The sequence below is a fragment of the Chanodichthys erythropterus genome, chromosome 3, assembly GCF_024489055.1.
Source record: "Chanodichthys erythropterus isolate Z2021 chromosome 3, ASM2448905v1, whole genome shotgun sequence".
Lineage (NCBI taxonomy): Eukaryota > Metazoa > Chordata > Actinopteri > Cypriniformes > Xenocyprididae > Chanodichthys > Chanodichthys erythropterus.
In genome coordinates this window covers 40343095-40368355 of record NC_090223.1, presented here as the reverse complement: position 1 = coordinate 40368355, position 25261 = coordinate 40343095, and the positions used below count along the sequence as shown (strand labels likewise).

Here is a 25261-nt window from a genome sequence, read left to right as displayed (position 1 = left end):
TGCAGAAGACCACAGTTTAAATTATAAGAGAGTACTCAGTTGTCAAACATAGTGCTATGATGTAAGAATTGAGTCTGCGGCTTTCCTGTGAACACTTGTTGTTTCCTGTGAAGTGCTTCGTGGGTTTTTTTTTTTTTTTTTGTAGGTTTTCCAAACACCTGCATTTTCTCAGAGAGCACCATGAACTTCTTGCATGACAAATTCAGCCAATCCAAACACTCAACTCCCCTCTCTGAAGACGCTTCAGTTCACTTAGTCACACCCACGGATGTAAGCACAAATTCAGAATGTAATATTGTCATTTAAGAATAAACCTAAAACTGTATTCATTGAGCACTAATCTGAATATTTCGGAGAAGGTGTCGATGGTGGTTATGGCCCTGTTTTCACTCATGGAAGTAAAAAATTTGAAAGATCTCTTGAAGATCTTTTCCCTGCAACTAATGCTGAGCTCTTTTTCCAGTATATGTATGTATATATATAAAAATGGAACCTCATTGTGAAGGTCATTATGGTCAGGATCATCTTCTCTGATGCCCAAAAGGGAACATTAATATTGTGATCAGTGGGTCTTGATCAGATTCAGAGCGGTTGGCTTTGCCATTCCGCCTTTGACGTTCATGAATAGACAGAGTTCCCGTGCTCTCGCTTTTCATTGTAATGAGCATTCAGTGATGAACAAAGTACCTTAAATGATCACATCTGCTTTGAAGAGGGGGAACGTGATCAAACCCCACACCTGCACACTGTGTGTGTGTTGGGGGGTCAGGTTTTCCCTTTATTAAAGCTGCAGTCCAGTTTTGCCTCTTTGTCGCCATCGGTGTTTGAAACCTGCAATTGCAGTTATTTGCGGAATTATCATCTTTATGTGGGTTGTGCATCGGCACGGCTCCTCTGTGTGGATGAAACTAATATTTGCTGACAGTCACCACAAATCGGTGTACTGTACTTCGGAATCACAGATTCTGCATCTTGGAAGTATGACCAAAGTAAGAATTTTCACCAGAAAATATCATCTGAACAAGTAAGTAACATGTCTGCCACTTTTGTTCTGACCAACTGAGGGAAAAAGCATTAGGCCCACAATAAATCTCACTGCCAGTGGTGATTTAAATCTAACTATTGCTTAGCTGGGATCACGTCAAACCTTGCAAATGATTATTACTGTTATACTTTGTTCTCAAATTGTTAATGTTAACAACATAAGCATTGCATGACTATGTATATTTAGCGTGTATTAGCGTTATCTGTAGATTTCAATTTCTGTATCCATTCTGCAGTCCAAAGTCTTTTGCTTTTGATTAGGGATGCACCTATCTACTAGTATTGGTATTGGGCCCGATACCAAGCTCATGTACTTGTACTTGTACTAATAAAAATACCCCGGATACCAAAGGCCGATACCTCACGTGACGTAATTTTCCGTGCACAGAAACTTCAGTGGCAGCAGCCTCAGGAGTGTGGAAACACTTCAAAATTAATGATGACAACCCACACATTGCGAACTGCATGCTTTGTTCTGCATTAATATCAAGAGGAGGTACAAAACAAATACTGTGAAAAACATCCTTAGCACAATTCGTTATCGATTAGATACTTTCGTCCAGCCACGAGCTTCCGCTGACTGCGCGCGCATCTCCCTAAACGGACGAGTTGTTTATACTTGACGTGCTCACCGTTGTTCTATTCTTTGAAACGACAGGGTGCGACTCTGAGAAATTGTTCTCTAAATCAGCAGGAAGCAGTGGTGAGATAAAGTAAGGTACACGTGACAATGTTTATTCTACTAACTACAATTTACCAAAACCATACTGCAAAAAGAAACCCAGTAAACCTTGAGATTATTACTTGTGACATTAGAACAAAATATATGGATATAAGAAAAAGTATTCAACTAAATTAACAATCTCTAATGTCACTAAACATTTTAATTTAGTTTTGTGAACATTTTTAGTATGGACCTTTATTTTCATTAAAGGAGATTATTTCTGGTATTATTGCTACATTTTGTAAATGTAAATGTCGCGCAAACTTAGTGCCGGTGTGGTGAGACGCACATGCTCGGCATTCGTGCATCTTTGGATGCGGAGCCGCGCAGAAAGTTACAAAATTTGTCCATCGTGTGTAATATCTCACGTGAATACAGTCGGTTAAAGCTTAAGTGGATGTAAACAGGTGGGTGAAAACAGGATATGTGGCAGTATATTACGTCCATGGATTCGGTCTTAAAGGGACAGTAGCCTAATTAAATATTTGTCTGTCATTAATGTTAATAAAACAACAAAAGATGTTAAATAAATGTAGGCTATATACAGTATAGTGAAATAAAAATTCTCATATCATGGTCATATTGCCCACTCATTCTGTATTCCACCATGAGAAATCTGGTCACCCTAGGTTGTGTCTACATTGGTTTACAGTGTTATGTTAGAAACATTTGTTCTGTAAGTTTAGCACTTTATGAAAGGCTGGTTAAAAAAGAGTTGATGTTTGTTTTTTATTATGACTTTGGTAATTATGCCCTTTGAAGGTCATTGGACACTGTGAAATTTGTGCTTTAAGTTTGCGACAAGCACATAAAAATAATTACCTTTTTCATTGGAGTAAAAATAAAGAAGCTGTCCTACATTTATGAGTCTCACTGTGTTGTACTTCGAAAACTGTCACATCACCTAAAAAAGAAAAAAGAAATTAATAAATGTATAAGCATCGGTATCGGCGAATACCAGAAAAAAATATCGGTACTCGTACTTGGTCCTTAAAATTTTGACTACCAGTTTTTTTCACTACCAGTTTTATTATAAAACACTATTACAAGCTTAACGTTGTGAATCAGGCTAAGGTAAGGAGATAGTTTTGAACACTGGTTATGTACTTTATAAAAAATTGATTTGGGATAATTTTAAACCAAATAAGGTTACGGACTGCAGCTTTAAAGATCAATTGTCCCCATACAGACAGTGAAACCTGAAATTATCTTCACTGTGGGGTCCAGCCAATAGAAAGTTTAACAAAATAATATTAAATAATGTCTTAATAATTTTAAAATGCAGAAAAGTTTTTGTGAGGGTTGGTATTACACAAGTGTCCAAACCAGTCTCTCCCACATATCTACTGATTGGCAGAGATTCTCATGTTGTACATATTTATAAGCAAATGGTCCTTAAGGATGATTCTTTTTAAGAATAGTCAGGAGTTACTTTTTGAATAAGTCTGGAAAATCATATAATGAACTGTAACCGTTCATTGACAGTTATCTGAACATTCTGACTTCAGCTAATAAACCAGAAGTTCATCGTTATTTGCAATGACAACCATCTCAAAATTAATAGTTTCTTCAAACTTGAGGTCCATGAAACTTAAATCAGTATCAATACAGTCAGGTTGTTTGTAAGACAATATGCATAATTTAGAACATTTTTTAATAAATTATAGAAATATATATATATATATATATATATATATATATATATATATATATATATATATATATATATAATTATAGAAATATATATATATATATATATATATATATAATTATAGAAATATATATATATATATATATATATATATAATTTTTTTTTTTTTTTTTTACAGTACTAGTACAAAAATGGTACTATGATTTTATTTGCATTTGTTTCTTTTTGTTTTTCCTGTCTATGGATCCCTGTTTGGACAGCCACCCATATGCTGGGCGTAATTTCATCTGCAGGCTTTCATTGTTTGTTATTGTTTGTTTGCTGCTCCCTGTGTCCCATCTGTATAAGATGACAGGGAATTATAATACAAATGAATTATACTGTGTCTGTTCTCTTTATTATGAGTGAATCTGTGTTTTGTCGCGAGAGCCAGCGCTACAGGGGTGACATTGTCATTGGACTATTCAGATGAGTCTACAAAGGCCCCTTCACACCTGCACCTACTCTGCATTTCACAGCCCTCTTATAATGTGCCTTTATTTGTTTGAATGGACCTTCACAGCCATATTGTTATCTGTTCCGCTTTAAATAGTGCTGTAAATTGTGGTGCCATGTGATATACCACTATGTTTGACTGTTTCAGAATGCATTTATTATACATTTATTATGCAAGATCCGTATGCATTAAATGAGAAAACAGAGCTCAAAAATAACAATTATCGTTATTTAATCACCCTGTTTTTCCAAACCTGTATGACTTTCTTCCTTCCAACACAAAAGAAGATTTTGAAAAATGCGAGTGTTTTTTTCTCTCTCCTTACAATCAAAATCAACGGGATCTGATGATGTTATTTTGGGCTCCATTGACTTTCATTGTATTGACAAAAACTTTTGATACATTCTTCAAAGTATGACGGCTAGTCAGCTAGTTATTTGGTCAACCAAGGTGAAATATGATTTGGAAAACATGTAGTTTCATTCATCCCTGTTTCATTATTCTTACAGACACTGTTTTCTATGCAAGCGTACATGGTGATGGAAAAAAATATTGTGAGGAAACATTATGCTCCAATGCTTTTGCGTTTTCACAAAAATGTTCATGTTCTCTCGCAAAGTATTGTTCCCTTGAGAATGTTTGTTTTAATTCACAAAAGCATTGAGTATAGTTTTTTCCTCCAATCTCATATTTTTTCAATCAGAACTGTTTTTTTTTTTTGTGATGGAAATGCAATAGTTTTTCTTTCATCACCATGTTCCGTACTTTTCACTTCAAGCACTAAGTGAAGGACAATCATTGCTTGTAAATTTTGATGGCAAGAGGAAAATGGATAGCTTGGTCCATAATTCATGAAGGCCCAGGCTTTAAAGCTTATACTTTGGACTTAATGTACTGTATAGATGCCTTATATCGTTTGCTTCCAAGAGCTTCCTTTGATGCTGTTTAATATGTCGGGGATGTTTAATATGGTTTTAATTAAGCACTTAGCCACTTTCCATACAGCTTTGAAAGTGCTTTGGACTGTTTAAAATGTAATTGGTTTGTGCAGCTCTAGTGGTTTATATATTGTTGTCCAAATTGCCTACTGGGTCATTCAGGTTTTGTGGTTTGCTCAGTGCTGCTTATATTGCCTAATGGGTTGCCAAGGTTTGGTTGCCTGTGCAGTGATGTCCAAATTGATATTTTCACAACTGGTCTGGTGAAAAAAAGCAAGAAAATAGATCCACTCCAGTGGATGAGGCAAAGAATCTGTCCATGCCAATCTGTCCAACTATACCAAAAACTATAGCCTATTGTTTTCAAGCAATTGATAAGCTAGCAATCAATATATATTATATAAAATTATGTAATAAAATATTAGCAATATATTAGTTAATACTTTCATTCGGCAAGGACACATTTGATCAAACTGATCAAAGGTGGCTATAAAGGTTCAAATAAACGCTTTTGAACTTTCTGTTCATCAAAGAATCCTAAAAATACCATGATTTCTACAAAAGAAAAAAAAAACATTAAGCAGCACAGTGGTTAATGTTTCTTGAGCAGCAAATCATCATATTAGACTGATTTCTGAAGCATCATGTGACACTGAATACTGAAGTAATGATTTTTACTGTATTTCTGATCAAATAAATGCAATCTTACCGACCATGTACGTTTTAACGGTAATGCACGATGCTTGCAAAAGTATTTGTCCGAATAAATGGTCGTCAATGGAGAAAAATACTTTTAGCCTGCAGTATCTCTTAACAGAGGCTAACGGTCCTTGTCCAACTTTGACTCTTTTGTAAGTTGTTATTGTGATTTTTTTTATTTTTTTATTTTAAAGTTATCATGTAGCCTTACTGTCTTTTTCTCTCTCTCTAGCCTCATCCACCTACTCCCTCTCTTATTTCTTCACATGCCTCATCATCACCTCTGCTTCCCTACACAGTGTGCTCTTAGATGCGAGGGCAGCCTCTGTATATTCACTCTGACCTTTTCTCATTGCGTATTCTTCTACTGTAAGAGTATGTAACACAGTCCTGTGGGTTTTGTGTGTGCTGCATGCCTCTCTGTGTGCTCAGGCCGTATGGAAGCTGCTCACTTTTTGTGCCAGTGTCATCGCTGCCATGAGCTGTATTCAGAGGGAGAATATTAAAACAGCTTCTTATGAATAGGAAGTCATAAAAAGCCCCTGGTTAATTAATAATGGATGCAACACATGGGGGAAGGCGAATAGGAAGGGTTCTTTGGTGTGCCAGTGTTCCAGCTGACTGGCATTGCCCTGCTGACCCGGTGCTCCAGTATCATTGGCAGGATGACACCTGAATGTCACTTCTGCTGGTAGTGCTCTGTAGAGAACTTCCAGTGTCTACCCAGAATAATTATGTAAACAGATCTCATGCCAAAATATATTATAGAATCTATATAATATTCATCAATGCTGTATTTAATGTTATATTAATAATTGATATAATGTTAAATGTTAATAATATATGGCTTTATAATATATAATTTATTATTTATATGATATGAATTAAAAAAATATATTTTATTTAGGTTATAATCAAACAACATATTTGAAAAACAACTGTATCATTTTTTATTCTTGTAAAATAAAATGTATATACACTACCATTCAAAGGATTTTTATTATTTTAGTTGAAAGAATGTTAAACTATGCTGCATTTATTTGATCAAAAATACAGTAAAATCTGTAATATTGTGTTTTTTTTTGTGTGTTTTTTTTCTTCAGGATTCTTTGAATAGGAAGTTTAAAATATCAATTATTGGAAATAGCATTTTTACACTAATGTAAATGTCTTTACCCTTACTTTTGTTTTTATTATCTTCTGTGTGTGTGTGTGTGTGTGTGTGTGTGTGTGTGTGTGTGTGTGTGTGTGTGTGTGTGTGTGTGTGTGTGTGTGTGTGTGTGTGTGTGTGTGTACATGATATAATGCAGTATTTTTTTCCTCGCACATCTGTAATGTGAAGTGTATTGTAATTATGTGCTGTGGATGCAGTAGCATTGTTTCAGACATTTAGTTCTTATTTCTAATGGCTCCTTTAACACAGATAAAAGGTTCAATTTTAAATATTGTAAAGCTATGTGCTGGCTTTTCTCATCCACTTCTCCTTGCCTCACCTGTGTTTTTAACATGCAAAATACCCTTTAAATTCCTCTGTGACCTTGAATACACCCAACTAATTTCTCTTCTGCTTGTTTTAAATGTACTTAAAGATTATTTCGCACCATGTATTTGTATTATTGCAATCAACATTAATTCCAAATATGTCTGGTGATGCATATTTATAGCTAATGTGGCTGACTGCTCCCTTTTTTTGTGTGTCTCTCTGAAGGACCCGCGCAGTAAGCACAAGTTCAAGGTCCACACTTACTCCAGCCCCACCTTCTGTGACCACTGCGGCTCTCTGCTGTACGGACTCATCCACCAGGGCATGAGATGTGACCGTGGGTATCTCTCACTTTCCTTGACATCCACTCAGACACTCAATCACACATTTTCTGGCAGAATTTTATTAAACTGTGTGCATCCTCAGAATGTCCTGTTGTCTATTTGAGTCAAGTTTCGGTAAGTGTGGACATTGTGTTCAACTGATACAGGTCTACTCTTAAAAATGGGAGTTGTCTGACCAGTTAATTAAATTCTAATTTTAATATCTTTGCAACGCTTGGACAAACATTTGTCATGAGGATGATACGCACCAAGTTTCATGGCATGGTTTCATTGGACAAGCAGCCTAGGAGAAATTTGAAAAAGTAGATTTAACACTAGAAGTCCCAGAGATTTGTAACCCTCCTTTAGCCAAGTGGATGCTAACTGGCTAGTCTTTTGGCTATCATTAGCATCAATTCATGTGTAAATATGGTCATTACCTGAGCAATCTGCAGGGGGGTTGGGGGTGTGTGTGTGAATGGTTGCTGGTGGCTTGTTTGTATGTGTGGGGGAGGGAGGACTGCTAAAAGCAGAAAACTTGATTGACCATGGGCCGGTTTCAGAAAGGAGGTTAAGTGAAAACTCTGAGTATGTTAACCCTGAAATGAGGGAGTGCAAGTGATGTTTAAAAAGTTAACTCACTCATTCACACTGCAAAAATGCTTTTCTTACTAAGTATTTTTTATCCTATTTCAAGTAAATTTAAAAAAAAAATCTTAAATCAAGATGGATTTTCTATATGAGAAAATTATATATGATATTTAGTCTTGTTTCCTGGGGGGATCTAAATTAAGTGCATTTTACTTAAGTAAAATGATCAATATCTGCCAGTGTGGTAATAAAAATAATCTTAATGCAAACGGAAAGTGTTGGAGTGTCTACCCAGGTGAAAAAAAAGTGCAGTAAAATACACTTTATTTCATAATGTACAGTGCTCTATTTCCGTGCACTTATTTTGTACTTAATATACTAAAAGCTCTTCTTTAGTACTTCTTAAGATAATCTTAACAACATCTAAGTGTACTCAACTGTGCTATTTTGAGACACCATGAATTTGAACTAAAATGAGCTTTTAACATACTATCTCTGTATAGAAAAATGTATTTAGTTACCACTTGTAGTACACTTGAACCTATCTTTCAAACACTTTTAAAAATGGACTTATGATGTATTTCAAATATAAGATTAATATATAATGAATATATACAAAATGTATTTATAATATATTGCCAGGCAGTGCCAGGATTGTGAGTGATTGCTGGAATGTACTCACTCACTTTTTAATATTATTTGTAAATATGTGTACAAATGGTTGGTTTCTTTATTTTATTTTGTAATATTTTTATCAATAGATCTCAGCAACAAAGGAAAAAAAACATGTGTGTTGATTTCTCCCTAAGATGGCAAAGTGAAACACAAGTTTCCTTGAAGTGGCTCAGCATGGCCCCACATTGTTTACATAACAAAAGCAACTGTTCACAGCTGATTAAGGATATTAGCCTAAAGCCTTCCAGCCCATCGGCTGTCCTGCGGGTTTTATAGGTAGAAAAGCCAAATGGCTGCTCTCTGGGACTTCTAGTGTTAAAAAAAAAAAATCTTGAAATTTGAAATTTATTAAATAAGTTTTTGGGGGTTTTCATAGTCCAAAGCTGATCCCAGGATGCAAGTTCTTTTTTGTGGATTGTTGTAGGGTTGACTGGATATGAAAAGGTAGGATTCGGTATAGTGTAGTTGCTATCTCACATACTCTGCATCTGTTTTTAAAGGGTTAGTTCGACCAAAAATGAAATTTCTGTCATTAATTACTCACCCTCATGTCCAAACCCGTAAGACCTTCGTTCATCTTCAGAACACAAATCTTTTGTTTCGAAATCAGTGGTTCGGAGCGTGCATCAAACTGCTAAAGTCACGCCCCCCAGCGGTGAACCATTGAAATTTCGAAATTGACGTAACAAAGCCTCGTTTACTGAAATCACGTGACTTTCACGCTCATAACCACTGATTCGAAACAAAAGATTCGTAAAGCTTCGAAGCTTCATGAAGCAGTGTTTTGAAATTGCCCATCACTAGATATTGTTGAATGAAGTCATTATTTTGTTGTTTTTTTGGTGCACAAAAAGTATTCTCGTCTCTTCATATCATTAAGGTTGAACCGCTGTAGTCACATGAACTGTTTTAAATATGTCTTTAGTAGCTTTCTGGGCATCTGACACTGTTAATTATCATGCTCTCAATGGAGGCCTCACTGAGCTATCGGATTTTATCAAAAATATCTTAATTTGTGTTCTGAACGAAGGTCTTTTGGGTCTGGAATGACATGAGGGTGAGTAATTAATGACAGAATTTTCATTTTTGGGTAACCCTTTAATAAATGTATTAAATAAATGTAACTAACCCTTTAATAAATGTATTAAACTTTTTCATTCTCAAAACGTCCATTGGTGCATTTTGACACCCCTAACTTAGCATTAGCTTTCACATTTTGCATCACATTGGTTTGGACTGCCAAATAAGAACAGCAGCACATTGTTAGATTTTGAAATGTGTGCTAGTACTGTTCCTTTTTTGTTTTTTTTGATGCTATGTGTACTGTAACTGTGCAACCCTAGTATGATGGTTGAGTGATCCGTGTGTGTTACCTATCCCTGCAAGGCGATTATACTGAGAACATAACCAGGCTGTATGAAGTCCTGCTCACCACAAAGCACCTGAGTGAAAAGAGATTTTCCATCTCACGGTAGCCAGCCTCTTATCCAGTGTCCAATACATAAAACATTCAAAATGCTTTAGTCACTTAGCAGCTGTCTGAGCCTCCGGGGCACAAATATTCACTGCTTACATACCTGATTGTTGGCTTACACATATTCGTTGACATAACAGCAAATTTATCTGCAGCTCTTTACCCTTATTAATGTATGACAGGCAGGTAGGCAGACTAACAAGTGAGCAGAGAGGTGGTGTAAAGATGAGGCGCTCAGCATCTTCAACTGAAACCTGACACAAAGTTGTTATGGTTGCAGACTGGGGAAGCTATAATTACCTTTGTTTAGTTTCCAATGCATGAGTCGTCTTCTCTGGGTCCCTCTACAGTGTTTACACTCCAGCTATGGCTTGCGCTCCGTCACACTTCTGACTGAACTGTGGAGAAGTGCTGCAGTGCATGAGGAATTGCAGTGGGGGAGTGTGTGTGTTTCATAAGTGTGTTTGCTTGTTTCACAGTCATTTTCAGAAGCTGTCTGAATTCCGGAGTGCTTTTTTGCTATTTGATATGTAAAATTATGTTGAGTCCGACTGCTTGTGTTTGGCCTGTGGTCTCCAACACAACAAAAGCATCATAACAGTGATTAGCATCATCGCTACAGCTTTGCTCTTAAGCCCTTACTCACCCAGCTGTAAAGAGTGTTTCTGATGTAGCTGGTTAGGCTTGCTTGTTAAAGGGTTAGTTCACCCAAAAATTACATTTCTGTCATTAAGTACTCACCCTCATGTCCTCCCAAACCCGTAAGACCTTCGTTTGTCATCGGAACACAAATTACGATATTTTTGATGAAATCCGAGGGTATCTGATCCATAAATAAGCAGCAACGACATTGCGCCTTTTGAGGTCCAGAAAGGTACTAAAGGACGTAAACACTGAGGCCCCTATTTTAACGATCTATACACAAAGTGTAAAGCGCACGGCGCAGGTGCACTCAGGGCGTGTCCAAATCCACTTTTGCTATTTTAACGACGGAAAAACGGTCCGTGCGCCGGGGCGCATTTTTGAAATGGGTTGTCCCTATTCTCTTAATGAGTAATGGGCGTAACGTTCAATTAACCAATCAGAGTGTCATCTCCCATTCCCTTTAAGAGCGAGATGTGCTCACGCCATGGCGGATTTCTATTTACATGCCGGAATTTGTTGGCGGAAAAGCTGAACGCTTTTCAAGCGAAGAAACCGATCTGCTCGTGCGCAAAGTTAAAGCGGGCTTGCAAATGCAGGCTTTCAAATAGCTCAGCGCGATCAGTCAGTTAATATATATGTGTGTGTATTGGCACGATTGTTCAATTAATTAGCCAATTTCGTTCATCATTATAAGTAGTAATAGGCTGAATTGAAAATAGATAGCCTAATTCTAAGACACGCAATGACTATTCATCATTACATTTTTATATTTATGTAGCCTACACAATAATATTCTTTTACACTGTAATCCTTCTGTTTTTAATATTTGGCATGTTTGTGTGATGCGCATCCCTGTGTGTAATAAGCAAAGTCAACGCGCACTGTGGACGCGCCCAGAGGCGCAGTTTCTACCAACGCGCTCTAACCAAAAAATATTGTGCCATTGACTTTAGACTTTAGACCAGGTTTGAGTTGGTCTATGGCACAGTCTATTTTCAGCTCCTTAAAATAACAATGCGCCGGCAATGCGGCTGAACACAGCTCTTTTTTAGACCAGCACGCCCATGGGCGCACTAACTGGTGCAAATGCATTTACTAATTTTAGGACGTGGCGCTGAACGGGAAAACGCGAACGGCGCCGGACGCAAACTAGCAAACACATTTGCGCTGCGCCTTGCGTCGCATTGCGCCGGGTGTATTCTAGGGCCCATAGTGTTTATGTCTGAACGTGGGCTCATTATTGGCCGGCTCCTGTGTCAGCATCACACTCGTGCATCGTGCTTCTCATGTGACCAGATCCGGCCAATACTGAGCCACGTTTGGACGTAAACACTGAAGCTCTGCTATGAAAATAGCATAGCAGTATGATAGGGGACAGACGAATTTGTTGAAAAAGTCGTTATTTTTGTTTTGTTTTTTTATTTTTGTAACATTAAGGTTGAACCACTGTAGTCACTTGACTATTTTAACAATGTCTTTAACACCTTTTTGGAATGATGTTGCCACCTATGTGTGGATTTCATCAATAATATCTTAATTTGTGTTCTGAAGACAAATGAAGGTCTTACGGGTTTGGGACGACATGAGGGTGAGTAATTAATGACAGAAATTTAATTTTTGGGTGAACTAACCCTTTAAGCTATTAAGGAAGCACATCAGCATCCAAAACACATATGCTGGTGGCTGTTGATGTTTTTAGCAGGGGAGTACAACCTGATGACTAGTTTGTTCCTGGTCAGATATTCAACCTTCAGGAACCTGTTCCCTTGTTCCAAATTCTAGTGAGTCACCTCTCTGTCTACTGCATACATACCTGTAGGCAGTAGATATATATATATATATATATATATATATATATATATATATATATATATATATATATATATATATATATATATATATATATATATATATATATATATATATTTTTTTTTTTTTTTTTTTTGACCATATACATTATGCTAACCAGAAATACAGTAAGAACACAGTAACATTGAGAAATGTTGTCGCTTTTATGTGTCACTATTAGGGGTACAGCAATATATTGCAATACAAAAATGCAACAATGTGTATCGAGGATAGTGACAATCTGTATTGTGTATTGTTCACCCAAAATTAAAATTACTGTGTAAGGAAAATTTGAGTTTACATAGTTTTAGTGTCAGTACTACATTAAAATACTAATGTTGAATATAATGTATAATAATGCAGTGGGGGAATATTTGTGGGTCCTGATAATGCCAAATGTCTTATGTTACCAGTAAAAAGTGGTCTGCATTCATTTAAATGTATCTCGTCCGTGACAGAGTGCAAGCATATTTGTCTAAAATAATAATAATGTGTTTTCAGCTTCAGAATCATGAATATTATGGTATCAACATTGTCTTGTGCATTTTGTTTCCAGCACCAAGGTCAAGCCTATTAATTTCCACTCCAAATACCAAATTTAGCATTTTAATCAACAATACGTTTTTTGTTATCCTTTTACCATATGTCTTGGAGTATCACAATAATATCATGAGTTCAATATCGTGATATGTATCGAATCGTGACATGATTGTATCTTTACACCCCTAGTCACTATATATGTATGTGTGTGTGTGTGTGTGTATATATATATATATATATATATATATATATATATAAAGTGACACTAAATTTGCATTCTGGGATTGCCTTTACTTACATTTGATTCAGTCTACATGATGGTCGAAGATTGGCTAAACATGGCCATTCATAGTTACTGAAGTGGCTCAACAGGTCTTTGGCAGAAGGAAAGTACCTTCTATTTATGTCTGTCCTTTAAACGGTCGTATATAGATTTAAAATTGTGTTCTTTGTCTGTGTATCTGTTGTTTGGGGTTGTGGTGTAACATCTCTTCCTCTTTCTGTCTCCCGCTATCCAGACTGTATGATGAACATCCATAAGCGCTGTGTGGCCAACGTGCCGAGTCTGTGTGGGACTGACCACACTGAGAGGAGGGGCCGCATCCAAATCACTGCAGAGATCAAGAACAATGTGCTCACCGTCAGCAGTGAGTCACTGCTGCCCACTCACACATATCACTGCTGCTCACATGTGCATGAAAGCAAACACTCACTCACTCACGTCTTCCTAAATCGCTGGTGGATCCTGGACCTCTCGTTACCACACACATGCCTTAATTTGACCCTTGAAGAAGAGCCAAAAATGCACTTTATACGGCACATCTTGCATGAATGCTTACAGTTGAGGCATGAAGTGTGCCGCTGTGAAGGCTTATGGGAATTTTTTTCTTAGTGTCTGATTCCTCCTAGTGGTGAATCCAAAGCAGCACCAGATAAAAGGATACATGCACCATTTCAGTTTTGAAAATGTCAGGTGCTGATCGTATTAAAAATGCCTAGCTGCATTTCAAGAAATAGTTCACCCAGAAATAAAAATTGATCACAATTGAATTGCAAGTATTTGAGCATTACAACTTCATGTGCCTAAACACAAGCACTGACTGCTAGACCACAGCTCTTGAATAAAATCCATAAAAACAAAAAATCTAATTTTCAATGATACTGTTGCTATAATTTGAGCACAAACAGATATTGATTCTTTAGTATTAAGCTTTCAAATTGTGTTTTGCTTGTCAGTAGGGCTGTTGCGATATCAGATTTTCACTATACAATTATTATGGCCAAAAGAAATTCACAATAATGATATTATCGCAATATGTATAGAAATTTTGAAAAATTGTTACTGTTTACTCTTTTTTGGCAAATTAATCACACTCAAAATACAAGTGTAGGGAAGCGAAGAGAGAGTTTCTAACCAATAAAGGCAGCACACTTTGCGCGCATTCTGTATCCATTCACAGTTTGAATGAATGTTTTGTTTTCATGCTGCTAATGCGGGTGCAGTTCAGGTTGTGATCTTTGTCAAACGGGCCGGGTTGGGTACAGAATTAAATGAGTGGATAACAGGTTGGGTGTTCTGTTAAATATTGATAGTGCAGATTTACTGGCACTGGATTATTCTTATTATATCTTATTTTTGTGTGTAGTATGTCCAAAATGCAGCATGTGACACGACAGTGATGAAGTGAAGTGCATTTGAGCTCATTGGGAAATTCTATAGGATCCGTCAAACATGTATTACATTACACATGTCCATGGCAACACAAGAAAGCACACTTAGTCTCTCTGTCTCTCCTTGGCATCAACACAAACATGCCTCACAAACACAAGGACACAGTTGTTGCATCCAGTGAGAAGAAAGGATAAAAACATGGTAATGCATTTAGTGTCCAGCAGAGGGCATTATTAGCATTCTCTCAGCAAGAACTTATTTGAGAAAAGAACCCTCAGGCTCTTTTCTTTTCTCATTTCGGAGACTGCATCCTCCGGAGGTTGCATTTGAAGGCTGCATACGTCATCAAGGTGGTCTCATTTAAGAAAAGTAACCATTAGATTGCAAAGTAGCTAAGAAATTACAGTATTTTACACCTCACGAGGAATAACAATATTATTATGGTTACTTTTCTGAAATAAGACCTCCTTGATGACGTATGCAGCCTTCAAATGCGACCTCCGGAGGACGCAGCCTCCGAAATGAGACGCGGCGACCGTAGCGATACTTCACCCAATACGGTTCCAAAATTGTATTCATTATGCAGCTCTCAAAGTTAAAGGTATCACTGCTTGAGACACATGAAAATCAGTGGTACTTGATGTTATTGACACCCAAACAATAAGCGACCTGTTTGATTTTAGAGCTGCAGAGATTTGCATGAACATAACTTTAAATTCTGGTCTGTTTATCACACATTGTATGACTTCAGAGGACTTGAAATGTGCACTTTTATGATGTGTTTATAGTGCTTTTTGGAAAAAGTTATGTAAAGATTACTCAGTATTATACTTTGGTATTCCAAAAAAAAACAAAAAAAAAACGGTCTGGAACAACACGAGGGTAGACGATGACAGAATTGTCATTTCTGGGTGAACTATCCTTTTAACTTGACCCTTTGTAAACCCTTCACATTTTATATGACAATTTAAAATGATAATAGCTTTTCAAGCAGTTTATTAAATTATATCCATGATAAATTTCCACTTACTTGTTATTGCATTGATATAAAGTTATTATATCCATTGGGGAATTTCCATTAGTTTCTAAGTTCCACTTAGTTCCACTTAGTCATCTTTTCAGAGCAGAAGATGAGCTCAATTAACTGGACGACAAACCAAGAGAAAATTGATCAGTTTGCAGTTATAGGGATTGTTGAGTGAAAAATGAGAATTCTTCCATCATTTACTGACCCTCATGTCACTCCAAACCTGTATGCATTTCTTTCTTCTGCAGAACACAAAAGGAGTATTTTTGCACAATGTTTTTGTCCATACAATTGACTCCATTGACTCTCATCTTGTGGACAAACAAAACAAAACAAAAAACATTATTCAAAATATCTTCTTTTATGTTCCACAAAAGAAAAAATGGCATACAGGTTTGGAACAATATGAGGACAAGTGAATTTTCATTTTCAGCTGAACTACCCTTTCAATGCTTTCTGGAGGAAAGTAGGCTTGGATCTGTGCATCAGCGGGTGTGTATAAGTGACATTAGCCTCAACACACTGCTCCATATTCAGCCATGCGTCCCTCTTTTCAAGCTCAATCCTGAGCTATTTCACCCCGCGAGCCTCAGCTCCCATTTTCCCTTAGAATTAACTAACAGCCTTTAGCCCGCTAGCGGCTAATGAGCTGAGCTGCACCATGGAAAGAACCGAGGCGCAGACAGCCCTGAGCGCAAAAGACATTTTTAATCCATCACGCTGTCCTTTATAATTTAATGTCACGCGGTGGTGCCGCAGATCTGCTGAGCGTACAGTAAGATGAATGGGGCCACTTCCTGTCGTGCATTTCAAAGGCCTGTCACTTAAATCTAATGAATTGACCAATACCTGGATGGAAATGGGGCGGCCGCTCTGCCTTTAAAAGGTCCTTTCCACCTCATCTTTCTCACACTCACACTCTGTTTGACCACCGGAGCTCTTGCGGGTTGATAAATGTTAGTGAGGCACACTGGGTGACCGTGTTTAGTGTGTTGTCAGCACTTGTTATGCGGCTAGTTTTTGTGAATGAAGACTTGTGTCACAAAAAAAAATCTTGCCTTTACATCAGCTTAATGGATCCAGTCAGTTCTGGATCTGTTCCGAGCACCAATAAAGCTCATTTTTCGAGCAAGTCGACCATTTGCTATTGAATTGCAGTGCTGTTTTTCACCTAGAGGGAGCAGTGCTGCTTAATTATTTGCAGAAGCATTAATTATATTCCTACAGCTTTATGCATCTTTGCCTGTTAAAATATCAACTGTGTTATACGCTACTATGTTAATGAGTATTTTTTTAATCAGCTGGGTAACATTATGAGTTTCCTACATCTCCGAGCCACAAAACTGAGCGTATCTTGTAGGTCAAAGCTTTTGATATCTTCATGCAAATATTCTTACATGGTCAGTGATCCCACTTGCTTAATTGCTCCGTGTGGAGGGCTTTCCGAACGAACATGTTGTGTGTTACATTTATTAGCTGGCAAAATAAACCTTGATCCTTGAGCACGACAGTTCACGCAGAAACTCATCTCTCTTCCTGTATGTGCGCTGCAGTACGCCTCTGTCTTAATGAACAGCTAAGCCTACCTTCACACACCACTCATTATGGAAATTACACTAGCCACAAATCTCAAGGCCACAGCAGCCTCCTGCATTAATTGTTGTACTGGTCAAGTGCTGAGGTCAACCCCAATTACTGGGATAGTCTGTGTGCATTCGTTGCCCCCACATGGCTCTGAGGGCTCATGAGACGCAAGAATAAATGACTGACAGCTATTCACTCACATCTGGGGTCCGTAGTTATTGCTTTTGAGGGGTAAAGGTTCACAAGATTTTATCAGGTGCTTGACATCCTGCACTGAACTTTTTTTTTTTTTTATTCAGTATCCTTTTGTTTTCTGGTAGAAATATTTTGACATCCTTAAAACATGATTAAATTACTTGAAAATGGAAATATATTGATATTTATTATAATATTAATATATTTTACAAAATGTATTTTGTGTTGTTTCATTGTCTTATAAATATCCTTAAAGAAAAACTTAAAGGGTTAGTTCTCCCAAAAATTAATTCCTCACCCTCATGTCATTCCACACCAGTAAGAACTTCGTTCATCTTCGGAACACAAATTAAGATATTTTTGATAAAATCCGATGGCTCAGTGAGGCCTCTATTGACAGCATGATAATTAACACTTTCAGATTCCCAGAAAGCTACTAAAGACATATTTAAAACAGTTCATGTGACTACAGTAGTTCAACTTTAATGTTATGAAGTGACAAGAATACTTTTTGTGCGGCAAAAAACAAAATAACACATTATTCAACAACATCTAGTGATGGGCGATTTCAAAACACTGCTTCATGAAGTTTCGAAGCTTTACAAATCTTTTGTTTTGAATCAGTAGTTTGGAGCACCACCGTCACGTGATTTCAGTAAACGAGGCTTCGTTACGTCATAAGAGTTTCGGAACTTCAATGATTCAACATGACTTTGGCAGTTTGATACACGCTCTGAACCACTGATTCTAAACAAAAGATTCGTAAAGCTTCGATGCTTCATGAAGCAGTGTTTTGAAATCGCCCATCACTAGATATTGTTGAATGAAGTCTTTATTTTATTTATTTTGGTGCACAAAAAGTATTCTTGTCACTTCATAACATTAAGGTTGAACCACTGTAGTCACATGGACTGTTTTAAATATGTCTTTAGTAGCTTTCTGGGCATTGAAAAAGGAAATTAACTTGCTGGAAATGGAGGCCTCACTGAGCCATCGGATTTTATAAAAAATATCTTAATTTATGTTCTGAAGATGGACGAAGGTCTTATGGTTAGCAGATCCTTGTTCATGAACAAGATGCATCATTAAAATCAATCTGTTCACAAACACAATGCCTTGTTCTGACTCAAAATTGTCACTTTTTCAAGAGAATGCTCCAGTTGTTCAGTAGGTCCAACAAATGCTCCTTCGACTGGCACTTGAACAGTATTGGAAGGCAGGAAAATTACTTTGCTCTGCAAATAATGCATTTTTATGTCAGTTCTTCTGGGCTCCAAAAACATTAACAGTGCTTAAGATGTGAAAATTATTGATCAAAACTCCAACTGACACTAACTATAATACCTCTTGATTCTGCATTGATTGCACACTAACAAAAGTTAAACCACTGAAATCTTGATCTTTAGGTCCTTATGTGTCTGATATGTCCTATATTTCTATTTTACAGTTAAAGAAGCGAAAAACCTGGTGCCCATGGACCCAAATGGCCTATCTGACCCCTATGTTAAACTAAAACTCATCCCTGACCCCAAGAGTGAGAGCAAACAGAAGACCAAGACCATCAAGTGCTGCCTGAATCCCACGTGGAACGAGACCTTCACATTGTAAGGAAGCTTAGTGGCACAGGGAAAATATCAGTCATTTGTTTGTCTGGGAAATGCAAAATCAAATGTTCAGCTTGATTTCTTTGTCTCCATCTCTTGCCGTCTCTGTCCTCCTCCCTCCTGCGCTCTGTGTCTTACAGTAATCTGAAGGAGTCTGACAAGGACCGCAGGCTGTCTGTGGAGATCTGGGACTGGGACTTGACCAGCCGGAACGACTTTATGGGCTCTCTGTCTTTCGGCATCTCGGAGCTTCAGAAGCAAGGAGTGAACGGATGGTGAGAAAGCCTGCTGACACGCACATATACATCAGTGGAAATGAGGAAATCCCTGAGGGTCAACCAGATTGTGTACACACTAATATTAAAAAGTTTGTGTCAGCTAAACCTCATTGCATATCACAGGAATTCGCAGACGTGCAGCAGTCCATACACATCTAACTGGTTCAGTTGTCTCTTGTCTCCTCTGTATTTGAAAACTCTTGCTCTTTCAGAAGTCCTCAGCATGTCTTTCCTCCCCTCTAGTAGAGCTCTTCATCTAAGAGCTCTCCACTCCTGTTTTCCACTCACGCACACACTCCCATTCCTGCTCGAACACCTCTAAATGCTTATCTTGTCAGCTAGGGTCTGTGTATTTTTGAATCTGCACGAGCCCCCCTGTGAATGCTTAAACGTGCAGGTAATGTGACAGAATTGAGTTAAATGAGAAAGGTCAGATCCACATTAAATCTTTGCTCTCTTCTTCATGTTCTCTCTGTCAGCTGTTAGATTTGTTTTTCTTGTAGCCTATATTGTCTAGTAAGTACGAGTATCTAGAGACTGAAGTGTCTAGAAGTTCTTTCTCACCTAACAGATAATGTTCCACAATCATGGGATAGCATTATGTTAAGGTTGTGTAAACCCTGTTTTAAGAGATCTAAGCGCATGGTCTGAAACTCATGGCGCAGGGGCATTTAGGGTGTGTCCGAAAAATGGTCTGCGCACCAGGCGCATGGTCCACGTGCAATAAACCAGTCAGAGTCTCATCTCCCATTCCCTTTAAAAGCCAGTAGTGCTTGCACCATGGCGGATTCGCTATTTACATGGTGGAATTTGCAAGACTGAATGCTTCTCCAGAGAGGGGAATCCTTTTATTTTTAATATTTGGCATGTTTGTGTGCTGCTGCGCGTCCCTGTGTGTGTAGCAAGAAGAGTGTACATGCGTTGTGCACCCGCCTATAAGTGCATATTCAGGGTTCCCACTCATACCTTGAAAACCTGGAAAATTGATGACAAATTTTTTCTGTCCTGGAAAACACATGAAAAATTACAGAAAATGTAAAATTTCCTGGAAAATCTTGTATTTGTCCTGGAAAATTATTTTTTTTAAAGTTCTTGGGTTTTTCTTTAGTCGAGAACAAAGAGTTTATCACTAACCTAAAACAATCACCATTAGTTGCAGAAAGTTTTGACACGTGAGAGTAGTATTTTTTTCAGTGATGTTTAGTCTTGTGTTGCCACTTGCAGCAGTTGTTATTATATTGTTATAATATGTTATTAACTGCTTAAATGCATAATTTTTTGCTTTATTATGCAAGTTGATTTTCTGATCATATTTTTCCCAGACACATTTTACCATTTCCAAACCAATCAATCTTAATAACTACTATTAATTTTGTTTTTAGTCATGAAGTTAGTTTATGGAGGCTTGTTTTCTTTTACAGATAAAATGAGCCAAAAAAGAGATTTATCTCAAACTGAAAAGTCAAAAATTATTAAATTCCCATGAGAAAGATGCAATGCTAATGCAATACTAGAAATTGCAGTTAAGGCATGACCATCGGACAGCAAAATGCTCATTGGGTCAGCCGGGTCAGACAAAAACAGGTGGAGAAGAAAAGACTCGTTAACTGCAAAATAATTAAGAATTAAGGTGAAGAATTAAGTGTGAAACCATCAGAAACCCTTTAGTCTCCAGCGCCACCATTTTCCAGAACTTCAACCTACCTAGATTCTCCAGAAGTGTGAGGTGTCAGGATCTCAGAGACTTAGATTAGGTGAAGAATCCTAAAAAAAAATGCCCCCCATTTAAGAATAACATACTGAATTGTAGTAAAATACAAGAAGATTTTTTTATAGGCTTTATAGACAGACAGATTGAGAGTGACTCTTGAAGGACCAGCACCACATCCTCTTCTACCACTGTTTTAAGAATTTACCTTCCGGAATCTAGCTGAAAGGTGTTGGAGTTTATTTTAAGTCCATCTCTTATCCTGAAAAGTCCACCTTGCAAAGATAATGATCTTCCAAAACTTACTGCCAAAAAAGTTGAAATGTGCATCAGTAGTTTAGTAATAGAATTAAACTATGGAATCTTGTTTCCGCCACTGAATAATAAATTAAAAAAGTTAGCCTAATTGGAACTTTTATCTCACAATTCTAAAAAAATTCGTACAATTGCGAGTTTACATAATTGTGATATAAGCTCACAATTGCGAGGGGAAAAAAAGTCAGAATTGCAAGTTTTTTCTCGCAATTATTACTTTTTTTCTGGCATTTGACAGTTTATATCTTGCTACTGAAACTACTTTTCTTAGAATTGTGAGTTATAAACTTGTAATTGAGAGAAAAAGTCAGAATTGTGAGTTTCTATCACACAATTCTGACTTTATATCTTGCAATTGCGAATATCAAATCACAATTATGTAAACTCGCAATTGCGAAAAAAAAAAGTAAGAATAGCAAGATAAAAAGTAAAAGCAAGTCACAATTACCTTTTTTTTTTTTTTTTAACAGAAACAATCTTCCATAGTCATAATGTATGATTAAGAGCTCCATATTAAAAACTGATTTTACAGTTAAGTCATGGTAATAAACCTTTTAAAGACTTCGAGAGCAATATATTACTTTAGGGCGTAATACTAGTCTTTCATTCCCATTGTTGTAAAATTGAAAATGTCTTGGAAACGTCCTGGAAAATGAACGCTGAAAAAGAGTGGGAACCCTGATATTATTAATGCGCCCTTTAAATAACAAAAAAGTACTGTGCCATTTACTTTAGAACAGGTTTTTGTTGGTCAATGGTGCAGGGGTTTTCAGTTGTCTCAAAATAGCAACACGCCAACAATGCACCTGAACACACCTCGTTTTTTAGACCAGCACGCTCATGGGCGAACAGATGGGTGCGAGTACATTTGCTGTTTAAACAACGTGGAGCTGGACGTGAAAATGATAACCGCATCGGGCTGAAACTAGCAAAAAAACACATGCGTTGCGTCTGGCGTCGCATTGCGCCAGGTGTATGATAGGGCCCTATGAAAACGTTAAAAAATATATTAATGTCTGCGATAGGGCTTTTCAAACATTTAAATGCCAGGGACACTTGATTATGATTCCTTTACAAGGGACTTTTTTTCACCCCCCCACCCCACACACACACACACACATTTTCAGCTGAATTAAATGTTATTTTCATTTGTATAGCACTTTTCACAATTAAATATTGTTCCAAAGCTGCTTAAATAAACGTAGAGCCATGCCACCAGTTTGCAAGATAAAGGAGACAGCGGTGATTAAAAACTCCCTAAAGATGAACACGTACAGGTATATAAACTAGTTATAAGCATGCAATACATGGCAAGGAAGAAAAGGTGAACAAAAGTATATGAAGATTTCTTGCTTGAGACATGAGATAATGAATTTATATCTATTCAACAGGACAACCCACTATTGAAAAAGTAATAATAAAGTTACGCTTCATTACGGTTACAGATGAAGCCAAGAGAATGCTTTCAAGGATGTTACACTAACCTTAAAATAACATTCTGCTTGCAGTAAGACAATGGGAAAGTTTAACCTTCCTGACACTTTAAGGGCCAATTATGCTTTTTTACATTTTCAGCTTTATTTAGTGTGTAATGTTGTTGTTTGAGCATGAAAAAGGTCTGCACAGTTAGCACAAAGTCACTCCAAATGGAGTTATTCTCTATATCAGTAAGCACTGTTTCTGAACTCCCTCAAAGTGATGAGTTTTCTTCTGGGAACGTACATGTCAAAATATATCTCATTTAAATAATTCCCGCCCAAGGCATACACAAAATAAAGAGGCCGAGGCCTGATTGAGTTGAGTTAGTGTTGAAAACTTGAGGTTATGGTAAAGGGTGAGACATTTTCTAAATGTGCTCGGAGCAGTTGACCAGTCACAACACACTGATCCAGCCGACCAATCAGAGCACACTGTGCTTTTCAGAAGGAGGGGCTTCATAAAGACAGAAACTAAACAGGATGCATTTCCCAAAGCGAACTATAGTCGCAAGTTCCGTCATTACCAATTGATTTCAGTGGGATTTACAACCATATTCTGCTAATGATGCTTTTAGGAAATGCACCCCAGAGTGTTGCTGACAGACTGGAAGGAGAGGTGCTGCAACAAGGTGAAATATGTGAAAAATAATAAAGTTTTTTGAACATTCAAGGATGAAATCGTAGACCCCAAAAACAAAATCAAAACATTGTAAAATGGCATAATAGGTCCCCATTAATGGAATTTTTGAAAGACTTTTTTTTATAACATAATTGTATTGACCTGTAGGGTTTGGTCACAATGGCAAGTTTCCTAGGTTGTGAATCAGTATATCGTGTACATGAATTAAGGCACTGATAAGGACAGTAAGGATGCTGGCTCACTACACATTGGGACACTGATGACTTTATTTCTGGCGACGTGACAACGTCCTCATTGTACAACATCACTACTGGTATTTATGGACAACAGCAGAACTGATATCTTTCCAACATTATTTTTTAATGTTATTTAAAATACATGAAGATAACTACTTGTGTACATATATGTGCAACATTTCAGCCATAAATTATAAATGTCAGTATGTTCATTCCTAGCAATGTATACTTTTGCTGAAATGTTATTAAGTATTTAAAAAAAAAACATCTATCACGTGTCATTATTTGTAGTGAGTTGGTTTGGTTCACATGGTTTATGTTTCACGCTTCAGAACTTTCGATAAGGAGCGAACGTTTCGGTGCACTGGTAGGATTTTGCAGTGCCCTGTCTGCTGAATTAGGGAGCTCATTGAGAAGCACCCTGTGTTTTGCTCCAGATGTGAATTTTACTGGATGGTTTGATGATGAGATGCATGGATATGTTTTGTAAGGGCGTTTCAGAGGTTTTGTAACTGTAATGAGCATATGTGACTTCAGTGGCTGCTTCCTGCCACCTGACAGCAAAGCACAGCGTGTCAGATTAGAGATGAGACGTTTCTGCTCCCCAGTGGACCTTCAGTCAGGACAGATCCACATGATCACAATGTCACTGTCAGAGCTGTCACTGTCTCAACGCCACACTCATTCATATTTGCTATGGGACAGAGTATGAGAACAGGGATAAAGAGCAACTTTAGTGAAGATAACATGAGATTTTTTTTATTATTATTTGTACTGGACATAAAACTAATGAATGGTTTTGACTGTCCAATATCTTGCAACAATACAGTGTCAGATAAAACAGTACTTGTATACTGTAAATTTTGCACAATAAATTGAAATATTTTATTCACTATTATATTATATTATATTATATTATATTATATTATATTATATTATATTATATTATATTATATTATATTATATTATATTATATTATATTATATTATATTATATTATATTATATTATATTATATTATATTATATACAAACTTTTATACTAATAAATTGCCCATCAGTGGACTATTGATAATATTAATTGTTTAAATAATTTGATATATTTTATTTTTAATTGTATCTTGACATTAAATTGTTGACATTTTAGCTGTTTTCACACTTGATCTCCAGATTAATTAATATTAAAAGATAAAGTATAACTTGGAAACAGTAAAACTTGTTCTCAGTGACAAAGACTTATAAAACATTCAAAATTCAATGTGAGCTAATTAATATTCATGACCTGCATTCTGATATCACTACCTGATTATGGCCATGTTTAGCCATGACTCATAAAAGTCTCCGACCAACATGCAAACTGCATCAAATGTATCCTTTGCAAAAGCAATCCCAGAAT

General features: G+C 36.9%; 1 protein-coding gene across 5 annotated transcripts in view; it reads left to right on the top strand.

Moving 5' to 3' along the window:
- Positions 1-25261, top strand: part of prkcbb (protein kinase C, beta b) — a 167745-nt gene that overhangs the window by 50359 nt on the left and 92125 nt on the right. For all 5 annotated transcript variants that reach the window (XM_067382262.1, XM_067382261.1, XM_067382260.1 and 2 more), the window contains 4 exons: positions 7261-7372; positions 13650-13778; positions 19057-19213; positions 19354-19488. In XM_067382262.1, coding sequence (XP_067238363.1) covers positions 7261-7372; positions 13650-13778; positions 19057-19213; positions 19354-19488 — 533 coding nt within the window. The remainder of the gene's footprint in view (positions 1-7260; positions 7373-13649; positions 13779-19056; positions 19214-19353; positions 19489-25261) is intronic.